The sequence below is a fragment of the Berghia stephanieae genome, chromosome 6 (genome assembly GCF_034508935.2).
Source record: "Berghia stephanieae isolate SIO BIC M18660-M18661 chromosome 6, UCSD_Bste_1.3, whole genome shotgun sequence".
NCBI classification, from domain to species: domain Eukaryota; kingdom Metazoa; phylum Mollusca; class Gastropoda; order Nudibranchia; family Aeolidiidae; genus Berghia; species Berghia stephanieae.
The window spans coordinates 19438690-19451037 of NC_088365.1; the positions used below are offsets into that span (position 1 = coordinate 19438690).

Genomic DNA, 12348 nt, shown 5'->3' on the forward strand with positions numbered 1-12348 from the left:
GGGGGGGGGTAGGGGGCCCCCCCCGGGGGTTTTCTCCACAAAAAACCCCCTTTTTTTAAAGGGTTGTGAGTGGGTTCTGGAAAGGGTTGGGGGTTTTTTTCCAAAGGGGGGTTTTTTTGGGCCATGAGAGGGGGAATTTTTGTTTTAGAGTTTCCCCTTAATGGGGTTTTGGGGTGGGGGGTGGATCGAATAGGAATGGGGTTTGATCCTGTTTCCCCTTTTTTTTCCCCAAAAAAATTGGTAAAGTGCCTGGCCTGATTGTCTGGGGATTTTTTTTATGTGTTTTTTTTTTGAAACATTTTCCTTTTTTGTAAAATTTTAAATTTTTTAGGAAAATTTTTTTTTAAAAATAAATTTAATTTTTTAAATCTTCTTATCACTTTGAAATTTCTAGATACACTGTAAAGTTTTTAATTGTTTAATTGTCAAAGGACTTTACAACTAAATTTTTTTTTCCTCTTTTTTTTTGCAATACTTTGACTTTGAGATAAAACAATTAATTTGTGACATCAAGAGTTTGAATCTATCGAACATTGTATTGTGACAGTGATTCTGATTTTCATTTCAAGTGATTTGACATCCCTATTGATTTGAGTGACAAGATATATACAGATAAAAGATGGTATTAAGTGAGTATTTTCATATTACTTCAATAAAGTTTTCTTTTTCTTTTCTATTCTATACTATCTATCTATCTATCTATCTATCTATCTATCTATCTATCTATCTATCTATCTATCTATCTATCTATCTATCTATCTATCTATCTATCTATCTTATCTATTATTATTTTAATATTTACCACAATGTTTGAGACAGCCTATATTAATGTTTCAGGCCTAATTAGCGAAAGAGTATTTTACGATCACCGGCTTCAGGCAGCCCTTACCGTTTTCTACTAGGCCTAATTAGCCTAATGTCGAGCACTTTTCGTACCATATTTGTATCAAACACGATTCAATATCTATCTATCTATCTTTCTATCTATCTATCTATCTATCTATCTATCTATCTATCTATCTATCTATCTATCTATCTATCTATAGATAGAAGGAAGTTGTTATTGATTTTTTGCCATCCACGTTTATGAGTAATTCTCACTTAACCGCATTATCCAGGCTATAAAAGTTCATGGTTACACATAGTTTTGTGTGTTGGTCCGTTATACTTCCGGTTGGCAATGTTATGAGCTTCTTTGCCAAGCGCATACTATCTATATTCCCGTCCATCCTTCTATCTATTGCACCCATCTATCTAGCTGTTTGTCTATTTACCAATTCATCTATCTTCTTCTAATGGAGGAAATATCTGCCTCTAAAACAAGGGACGATTACCAAAGGATATTTTACAGGGCATTGAAAAAAATCTACCAAATTTTGAAATAGTTAAAGATACTTTAATTTAACGATTTCCGATGGCGTATTTTGCGCCGATAAGATTATATTTTACATTTTATATGTTTAAAAAAAATTTACTTTGCAATAAACACACACACAAAAAAAAATTTGGTGACAAAGCTCTACTATCTACCTAGTCATAAACGTAACACAATTGGAATGGTGACATACAGCAAGCTGCAGACAACAGCGCTCAAGTCTTTCGCGTGCTGATTATTAGCAGTGGATAAGCCGTCGTGTGTAAAATTTGAGTAAAAGTCGGTGTGTAATGAACAATGGGAGCAGAGACGATCCCGTGTGGAAAAAAAAAAAAGGGGGGGGGGGGGGTTCAACGGTTTACCAATAAATGACCATATTGTCATGATTTACCTAATTAGGTAAACACGACGGGTTGGAAGCGACATATATGCGAACACACACACACACACACACACACACACACACACAAAAGAAAAGGTAGAGAGAGAGGGGGGGGGGGAGTATGAGAGACAGAGAGAGAGAGGGGGGGGGGGTAAGAGAGAGAGAGGGGGAGTATGAGAAGGAAATAATAATAATAGTCATGGTGATGCTGATAATAATAATAATAATAATAATAATAATAATAATAATATAATAATAATAATAATAATAATAATAATAATTAATAATAATAATAATATATTCTCTCTCTCTCTCTCTCTCTCTCTCTCTCTCTCTCCAGACGGGAGGTGATTACTTCCCTTAAATGCTCTATACCCTCTCAGTTCTCATCCAGGGACGATCGAGGGACGGGCAAATCGGAGTGAAATCGCAGTTTGTGTGTGTGGCCAAATACCTGGCCGACGAGAAGGGGGGCGGTCGTTCGCTCGCAAAGCCCGCCTATATTTTTCGAGGTGATCGGCGGCGTGGCAGTATAATAAATTGGACAATATTTTTTCGGATTTTCGCTATTTTGACGTCAGATTCATGATCAGCGTCAAATTTACTATATGTTTGATACCAAGAACTATGTCTTTACTCCAAAAATTGTTGAAATTAGAAATAAATTTTAATTAATAGTGAGGCTGTGTGGCCTAAGAACAGTGCCCCTCCCTGTTCTGTGATGGGTGCCTAGTGGTATGACTATCGCTTTCGGATCGGAAGGTCCAGGTTTCGAGACCCGCTCTGAGTGGCGCAGAATTGAGTCCTTGGAGAAGGCTCTTTACTCACATTCTCTCACCGTACTCAGGTGTGAAGTGAATACATGGCCTATCGTTGCCTTTGTAGGCAAAAAATTGTAATATCGCCTGACAGGCGTCATGTCTCGTCCTTCATGTTAATTATTGCTGTTGGCTTGGAACCCCTTGTAAAGCGCTTTGAGCACGTCTAGTGGATATTCTGCCAAATAAATGCTGTGTTATTATTTTTTTTTAAATAATATTTTTATAAATTTTGAGTCAGGAAGAGGTAGAAGAACAAAAGATATCGTTCTTGATCACAGTAAAATTTATAAAGGATTTCATACAAAATAAAACAGTTTTCCGACTTTCGTAATTTACTATGTAATGACATAATATGACAGTTATTATCAAATTTTTAATTTAATTAAATATTTTTTTTTGGGTTGTACTTTTTTGTCTCCTCGTTGACGCGACATCACGGCGACGTTGACACAAACATAATCTACCAAATTTTGAAATAGTTAAAGATACATTAGTTAAACGATTTTCGATGGCGTATTTTCCGCCTATAAAATTATATTTTACATTTTATATGTTTAAAAAAAACAAAAACAAACCCAAATACTTTTGCAATAAACACACACACACACACACACACACACACACACACACACACAGAATCTTGTTCCTAAGTACCTGTGTGTTGAAATAAATAAATAAATCATTTGGGAGACAGACACAAGAAGCAGGCAATTGATGACGTAAAACATTAAATTTACAAAGATATTATTAGTATAAAAGCATTGAATAATATAGAGATAAAGAACTTTAAGGTATACGGTATAAAATAACAATATATATATTATATATAATATATATATATATATATATATATATATATATTAATTTTATGTTTTATAATTTTATGATTAGTAATGTACACTATAAAACGGCTTAGAATAGTCATAGATAGGAATTATACAGGAGACGTGTTACATACAAGCAGGTCTGTCATCCGAACTCAATTATGGGCCTAGTTTAACATTGTTGTAATGGACAATATTTTGCGTCTATTTTTTTAGATTTCCATTACAACAATGGGTCCATAAGGAATTGGGTTATCAGACCTGCAGAACAGTACACGTCGGATACAGGATTTCTGCTCTCTCTCTCTCTCTTTCTCTCTCTCTCTCTCTCTCTCTCTCTCTCTCTCTCTTATTGTTTTTATAGACGGGAGGTGATTACTTCCCTTAAAGGCTCCATACACCCTCAGTTCTAATCTAGGGACGATAGTCGGACAGGCAACTCGGAGTGAAAACGCAGTGTGTGTGTGTGTGTGTGTGTGGGTGTGTGTGGGTGTGTGTGTGTGTGTAAATACCTGGCCGACAAGCAGGAGGACGGTCGCTCGCTCGCAAAGCCCGCCTTGCCTTAATATTGTAAGAGGCTATCGGGGGCGTGGCAGTATAAAAAATTGGACAATTATTTTCCGGATTTTCGCTGTTTTGACGTCAGATTCGTGATCAGCGTCAAATTTACAATAGGTTTGATACCAAGAACTATGTTTTTACTCCAAAAGTTGTTGAAATTAGAAATAAATTTTAATTAATAGTGAGGCTATTTGCTCGACAGAACAGTGCCCCTCCTTGTTCTGTGATGGGTGCCTAGTGGTATGACTCTCGCTTTCGGGGTCAACGATTTATCAACAAATGATCATGTTTTCATATTTTACCATTAGACTTCTTATGTGAACACGATGGGTAGCAAGTCAAATTTTGTAAATTTTGAAATAGTTAAAGATACTTTAATCAATCGACTTTCCATGGCGTATTTTGTGCCGATAAAATTATATTTTACATTTTATATGTTTAAAGAAAATACTTTTGCAATAAATACACACGCAAAAAAAAAAGGATGCGTTCTTAAATTTGGTGATAATAAAAGCTCTACTATCTGCCTAGTCATAATCGTAATACACTTGGAATGGTGATGTACATCAGCAGACAACAGCTATCTGTTTATCGCGTGTTGATTAGCAGTGGATAAACCGTCGTGTGTAAAATTTGAGTAAAAGTCGGTGTGTAATGAACAATGGGGGCAGAGACGATCACGTGTGGAAAAGGGGGCGGGGGGGGGGATTTACCAATAAATGGCCATATTGTCATAATTTACGTAATTAGGTAAACACGACGGGTAGGAAGCGACATATAGACAGTTGGAAGATGACGTCAATCAGGTCTTTGTTATTGTTTTTTGCCATCCGCGTTTATGAGTTATGCTCACTGAACTGTATTAACCCGACTATAAACGTTCATGGATACACACAGTTTTGTGTGTTGGTCCGCTATACTTCCGGATGACAATGTTATGAGCTTCTTAGCCATGCGAATCAGTGCACCTAGGAGGAGAGTTGTCAGAGCTTGGCCCTAATCGCACAAACACATACACACACACACACACACATACACAAAAGTAAAGGAGAGAGAGAGAGAGAGAGAGAGAGAGAGAGAGAGAGAGAGAGAGAGAGAGGGGGGGGGGAGTATGAGAAGGAAATAATAATAGTCATTGTGATGCTGATAATAATAATAATAATAATAATAATAATAATAATAATAATAATAATAATAATAATAATAATAATAATAATAATAATAATAATAATAATAACAATATTAATAGGTGATGACATCCCTTAAAGACTCCATACACACTCACTTCTCATCGAGGGACGGGCAAATCGGAGTGAAAACGCAGTGTGTGTGTGTGTGTGTGTGTCCAAATACCTGGCCGACGAGAAGGGGGACGGTTGCTCGCTCGCAAAGCCCGCCTTGCTTTTTGAGGCGATTGGGGCGTTTTTTCGCTGTTTTGACGTCAGGTTTGTGATCAGCGTCAAATTTACAATAGGTTTGATACCAAGAACTATGTTTTTACTCCAAAAATTGATGAAATTAGAAATAAATTTTAATCAAGAGTGAGACTATGTGGCCGACAGAACATACAGTGCCCTTCCCTGTTCTGTGATGGGGTCTAGTGGTATGACTCTCGCTTTCGGATCGGAGGATCCAGGTTTCGAGACCCGCTCAAAGTGGCGCAGAGTTGAGTCCTTGGAAAGGGACCTTTACTCACATTCTCTCACAGTACTCAGGTGTAAAGTGAGAACATGGCCGTTCGTTGTCTTTGTCGGAATAAAAAGTTGTAATATCGCCTGACACGCGTCATGTCTCGTTTAGTATTGCTGCTTTCTTGGGACCCTTTGTGACGCGCTTTGAGCACGTCTAGTGGATATTCCGCCATATAATTGCTGTTATTACTTTTTAAAATAATATTTTTATAAATTTTGAGTCAGCAAGAGGTAGATGAACAAAAGATATCGTTCTTGATCACCGTAAAATTTATAATGAATTTTATACAAAATAAAACAGTTTTCCGACTTTCATAATTTCCAATGTAATGACATAATATGACAGTTATTATCACCTTTTTAATTTAATTAAATTTTTTTTTTTTGGTTGTACTTTTTTTTCTCCTCGTTGACGCGACATCACGGCGCCTTGACACAAACATAATCTACCAAATTTTGTAATAGCTAAAGATACTTTAATTAAACGATTTTCGATGGCGTATTGTCCGCCGATAAAATTATATTTTACATATTATATGTTAAAAAAAAACCCCAAATTAAACACACACACACACACACACACACACACACACACACACACAAAAGGGAAGCGTTCTTAAATTTGGTGACAATAAGACTCTACTAGGTCTAGTCATAAACGTAACACACTTGGAATGGTGATCGGTGACGTACAGCAGAAGACAACAGTGATCTGTTTTTCGCGTGCTGATTAGCAGTGGATAAACCGTCATGTGTAAAATTTGAGTAAAAGCTGGTGTGTAATGAACAATGGGGGCAGAGACGATCCCGTGTGGAGGGGGGGGGGGTGTCAAGGATTTACCAATAAATGACCATATTGTCATAATGCACGTAATTAGGTAAACACGACAGGTAGGAAGCGACATATATGCGAATAAGTGCACCTAGGTAGGAAATCAACAGTTTCAGAACTTGGCCCTAATCGCACATGCACACACACCCACCCACACACACACACACACACACACACACACACACACACAAGAAAAGGTAGATAGAGAAGGGGGGGGGGAGGGGGGGTCTGAAAAGGAAATAATAATAATAATAATAATAATAATAATAATAATAATAAATAATAAATAATAATAATAATAATAATAATAATAATAATAATGATAATAATAATAAAAATTATAATAATAATAATGATAATGATGATTTATTCACACCCCCCCCCCATTTAATTGTGTTCCTAAGTGCCTTTGTGTTTAAATAAATAAATAAATAAATCATTTGGGCGTTAGGAAGCATGCAATTGGCGACGTAAAACATTAAATTTACAAAGATGTTAGTATAAAAAGATTGAATAATGCAGAGATAAAGAACGTTAAAGTATACAGTATAAAATTAATAATATATCAATTTTATGTTTTATAATTTTATGAATAGTAATGTACACTATAAAACGATTAGAATAGTCATAGATAGGAATTATACAGGCGACGTGTTACATATATGCAGGTCTGACATCCGAACCCAATTATGGGCCTAGTTTAACATTGTTGTAATGGACAATATTTTGAGTCATTTTTTTGAGATTACCATTACAATAATGGGCCCATAAGGAATTGGGTTATCAGACCTGCAGAACAGTATACGTCGGATACAGGATTTCTGCTCTCTCTCTCTCTCTCTCTCTCTCTCTCTCTCTCTCCATCTCTCTCTCTCTCTTTTTGTTTTTATAGACGGGAGGTGATTACTTCCCATAAAGGCTCCATACACCCTCAGTTCTCATCCAGGGACAATCGAGGGACAGGCAAATCGGAGTGGAAACGCAGTGTGTGTGTGTGTGTGTGTGTGTGTGTGTGTGTGTGTGTGGCCGAATACCTGTCCAACGAGAAGGGGGACGGTCGCTGGCTCGCAAAGCCCGCCTTGCTTAATATTGTAAGAGGCTATCGGGGACAATTTTCTCCCCGGATTTTCGCTGTTTTGACGTCATATTCGTGATCAGCGTCAAATTTACAATAGGTTTGATACCAAGAACTATGTTTTTACTCCAAAATTTGTTGAAGTTAGAAATAAATTTTAATTAATAGTGAGGCTATGTGCTCGACAGAACAGCGCCCCTCCTTGTTTTCTGTGATGGGTGCCTAGTGGTATGACTCTCGCTTTCGGATCGGAAGGTCCAGCTTTCGAGATCCGATCTGAGTGGCGCAGGGTTGAGTCCTTGGAAAAGGCTCTTTACTCACATTCTCTCACCGTACTCAGGTGTAAAATGAGTACATGGTCGTTCGTTGTCTTTGTCGGAATAAAAGTATTACTTCTACTACTACTACTACTACTACTACTACTACTACTACTACTACTACTACTACTACTACTACTACTATACTACTACTATACTACTACTACTACTACTACTACTACTACTACTACTACTACTACTACTACTACTACTACTACTACTACTTGTGCGGCTATGTGGTCTTGTAGTATGACACTCGCTTTCGGATCGGAAGGTCCTGGGTTCGAGCCTCGCTCGGCGCATAGTTGAGTCCTTGGAGAAGGCTCTTTACTCACATTCTCTCACCGTACTCAGGTGTAAAATGAGTACCTGGCTGTTAACAGCGTTGTCTTTGTCCAAAAATTTGTAATATCGCCTAACAGGCGTTATGTCCCGTCCTACATGTTAAATGTTGCTGTTGACAAGGGACCCCTTGTAAAGCGCTTTGAGCACATTTAGTGGATATTGCGCTATATAAAAGCTCAAGTTTTTTTTTCTACTACTACTACTACTACTACTACTACTACTACTACTACTACTACTACTACTACTACTACTACTACTACTACTACTAACATTGTAATGTGCATTGATCATGATTAATCCTTAAAAATGCGCTGTATAAATGTTCATATTATTTTGTTCGCTTATACCTGTTCCCTAACATATCTATCTATCTATCTATCTATCTATCTATCTATCTATCTATCTATCTATCTATCTATCTATCTATCTATCTATTTATCTATCCATCTATCTATCTATCTATCTACCTATCTATCTATCTATCTATCTCTCTACCTATCTATCTATCTATTTATCTATCTATCTATCTATCTATCTATCTATCTATCTATCTATCTATCTATCTATCTATCTATCTATCTATCTATCTATCTATCTATCTATCTATTTCATTTTTTCCCCAGATATTGAAGATCGTAAAACATCGAGCAATGAAGACCCCATGCCATTGGTCGATATAGAAAATCTACTGAAGATTCCTCCGACCTCAGAGGAGCAAGTGTCTAAACAGCTGAGCTTAGATGTGCTTTTTGGGATTGCTCAGGAAGCATCCGAGGAAGACACATTACAAGGTTTTTGTGACTTTGAAGACATCTCCTCTGATATGATTGACCTGAACTTTGACCTAAATTTATCGACGGAGGAATGGGAAAAATTCCACGCTGAATGGAGCCCGGCGTTGGCGTCGACACCTAGGAATGATTCAGTGGATTTAGAAGGTAATTATCATTGTATCATCATCATCATCATCATCATCATCATTGCCTTTTTCACCCTGGGTCAGGGTATAGGCCACATAGCTAACTTTTTTTTTTTTTTTATCTCATTCCAGGTCTTACCACTTCTCTGTATATCAGATTCTTTAATTCTTCTCCATGTTCCTCGTGGCGTTCCCCTTGATCTTCTGCCCTGAGGGTTCCAGTCCAATACTTTCGTTGTTATAGTGGAGTCATTCTTTCTAAGCGTGTGTCCAATCCACCTCCATCGTCTTCTTATCATTCTTATCATTGTATAATATTATAATTTTATCTAGTGTGGCTTTGTGGACTTGTGGTATGACACTCGCCCTCGGATTGTAGGTCATTGATTCTAGCCCGATCTGGAAGGCACAAAGTTGAGTCATTGAAAATTCTCTTACACACATGTCTCACAGGACTTAGGAATAAAATGAGTAAATAATGGCTTGTAACAGCATTTCGCTGTAAAAAAATAACACACAAAAAAACCCAACAAAACAAAACAACTCCGCAATTTGCCGAAAAGGCTTTAAATTATATCTCGTCCTGCATGTTCAGTGTTTGCTATTGGCCTGGTATCTCTTTGAACCAGCGACATCTATAGTATATGAAGTCCTAGCTTTGAACCCATTAAGTGGTAAAAAATTGCGTCAACGAACGCTCAATTTGTTTGATGCGTTATCTCGTGATTAATGGCCGCTGTAAATGAGGGATAATCGTAGCTGTTTTCTTAATTATTTAATTATTGAGCTTGTATATAGCGCAGTATCCACTAAATGTGCTCAAAGCGCTTTACAAGGGGTCCCTGGCCAACAGCAACATTTAACATTTAGGACGGGACAACGCCTGTTAGGTGATGTTACAATTTTTTCGGACAGAGACAACGCTGTTTACAGCCAGGTACTCATTTTACACCTGGGTACGGAAAGAGAATGTGAGTAAAGAGCCTTCTCCAAGGACTCAACTATGCGCCGAGCGAGGCTCGAGCCCAGGACCTTCAGATCCGAAAGCGAGTGTCATACCACTAGACCACATAGCCGCACGTTTTCTTCCTAATTGTTCATTATTGTCATCACCACAACAATAAAATTAATTGTCTTCGAAGTCGTCATTGTCGTTACCAAGTTAACGATTGATTACGTGCCCAACCTACAAAGAACGACGATGAAGAAAACGAAGATCTGTCCTACGACTCTCAGGACAGATCTAGCTTTCTTCTTCGCTGTTCATCGATCGTTGTAGGCTGGAAACGTTATCGTTAACTCCCTAATATCATCACCAGCACCACCACCAACATTACAATCACCGCCACCACCAAGGTCATTGTCATCATTATCATCATCATCATCATCATCATCATCATCATCATCATCATCATCATCATCATCATCATCATCATCATCATCATCATCATCATCAATATCATGACCATCATGATCACACAATGTTATATCGCTCGTCTTTTCAAATAAGATCCACCAAGCACAGAGGTGGCTATCACCAAGGCAGCAGCTTCTTATGGTTCACACTATTATGTTATGACGATCGACCCAATCAGCAAAGTCCGGTCCGCATTCGTGCACCGTCGCGAACCCGCCTGGTAGCATCGTCACAACACACCTTTCGACTAGATGCTCTGCCGTTTCGGGTTCTTGTCCACAGCGTGGACATAAAGGACAGGAAGTTAGACCCCACTGATGTAACGCACCGGCCGTTAGGCAGCTCCTCGACCGAAGCCGATTCGCAGCTACCCAGTGTCTCCTCTTACTGGTATCAAAGCCTGGCAACTTCTCACCAAGCTTAGAGGAGTGTAGGTCCCCGCCCCCACGAGGGATTGAATTCGTCCAAACCGACTTCCATCTCGTATGTGCAGCTCTGTCCGTAGTCAGGGATTCTGCGTACAAGGGTTGCCGGGACTTATTTCGGCTCGAAACGGGGGCACCGTTCATTATGCGCATGAGAGGGGTATCCCCATTCCCTCTCTCTTTGATCTTACTCAGCCAGTTTCCCGTAATGGTCTCTCTCCGGACATCGGGGGGCTGGATCGCTGCCATTACCGGGCCCCATTCTCTAGGGGTTGTTGCTAGCGTTCCCGACACTATGTGCATCGACTTGCGAAGTTTTACATCCACCTTCTCAACGTTTCTGCTTCTACCCCACACTGGAGCGCAATACTCCGCGGTGGAATAGCATAGTGCCAGGGCGGATGTTCTCAGGAGCGCTTGGCTAGCGCCCCAAGTCGATCCCGCCAACTTCCTCAGAAGACTATTCCGCTTCTCTATCTTCCGGGCAACCCCTTCGAGATGAGCCCGATAGGTAAGGCTGCGATCCAACGTCACCCCTAAATATTTTGGACGCGGCTCATATGGGAGTGGCTGGTCCCCGACTAGGACATTCAGTTTACGGGTGTGCCAACCACTGCATAAGTGAAATGCAGTGGCCACGGTTTTTGAAGTGTTCATCTTCAGGTACCACTTGTCAAAGTAGGATTTGAGTCTGGTGACGTCCTCGCTGAGTACGCTCTCGAGACGGGTCCACACTTTACTCTGAGTAACGAGTGCCCAGTCGTCTGCGTATCCCAGCCTCAGGGAGGAAGTGTTCGGCATATCGCTAATGTAAACGTTAAACAACATTGGCGCAAGTACCGACCCTGAGGGACCCCATTCTTCAATTTCCTTACTTTGCTCGTGACGTCTCCCAGCGCGACGTGGAATTGCCTTTCCCCTAAGATCGAAGAGAACAACTTCAAGGTCTTTTTGCACCTTATGATTTTTGCAAGTTTGAGCATTAACCCATCGCACCAGACCGTATCGTACGCCGCTGATAGGTCTATAAACACAGCACCTGTTTGCTGTTTTCTCTCGAACCCGTGCTCAATATGCTCTGTAAGGGCAATGACCTGCTCCGTGGTGCACCTCCCTTCCCTGAAGCCTGCCTGCTCTGGTGGCAGGGCAGCGTCTAGGACCGGCCCCCATCGGTTTAATAGAACACGCTCCAACAATTTGTAAAGACAGCTCAGCAGCGATATGGGTCTGTAACTGTCTGCCTCCTTCGCCGGCTTCCCTGGCTTCAGGATGGCAACTATCTTCGCGTGCTTCCACACTTGTGGAAGCTTTCCTTTTGCAAGGACGTCCGACATTGCCTCTGCTAGCCAGGCCCGTGCCCTGGG

General features: G+C 39.6%; 1 protein-coding gene across 3 annotated transcripts in view; it reads left to right on the forward strand.

Annotated features, from left to right (window-relative positions):
* The first annotated feature begins 480 nt into the window (after window positions 1-480).
* LOC144974624 (uncharacterized) overlaps window positions 481-12348 on the forward strand; it is a 59216-nt gene continuing 47348 nt past the window's right edge. For 2 of the 3 annotated variants that reach the window (XM_078917687.1, XM_078917689.1), the window contains exons 1-3: window positions 481-629; window positions 8847-9161; window positions 10653-10684. In XM_078917687.1, coding sequence (XP_078773813.1) covers window positions 620-629; window positions 8847-9161; window positions 10653-10684 — 357 coding nt within the window. In that variant the 5' untranslated portion in view covers window positions 481-619. The remainder of the gene's footprint in view (window positions 630-8846; window positions 9162-10652; window positions 10685-12348) is intronic. The other variant, XM_078917688.1, reaches the window with a different exon arrangement.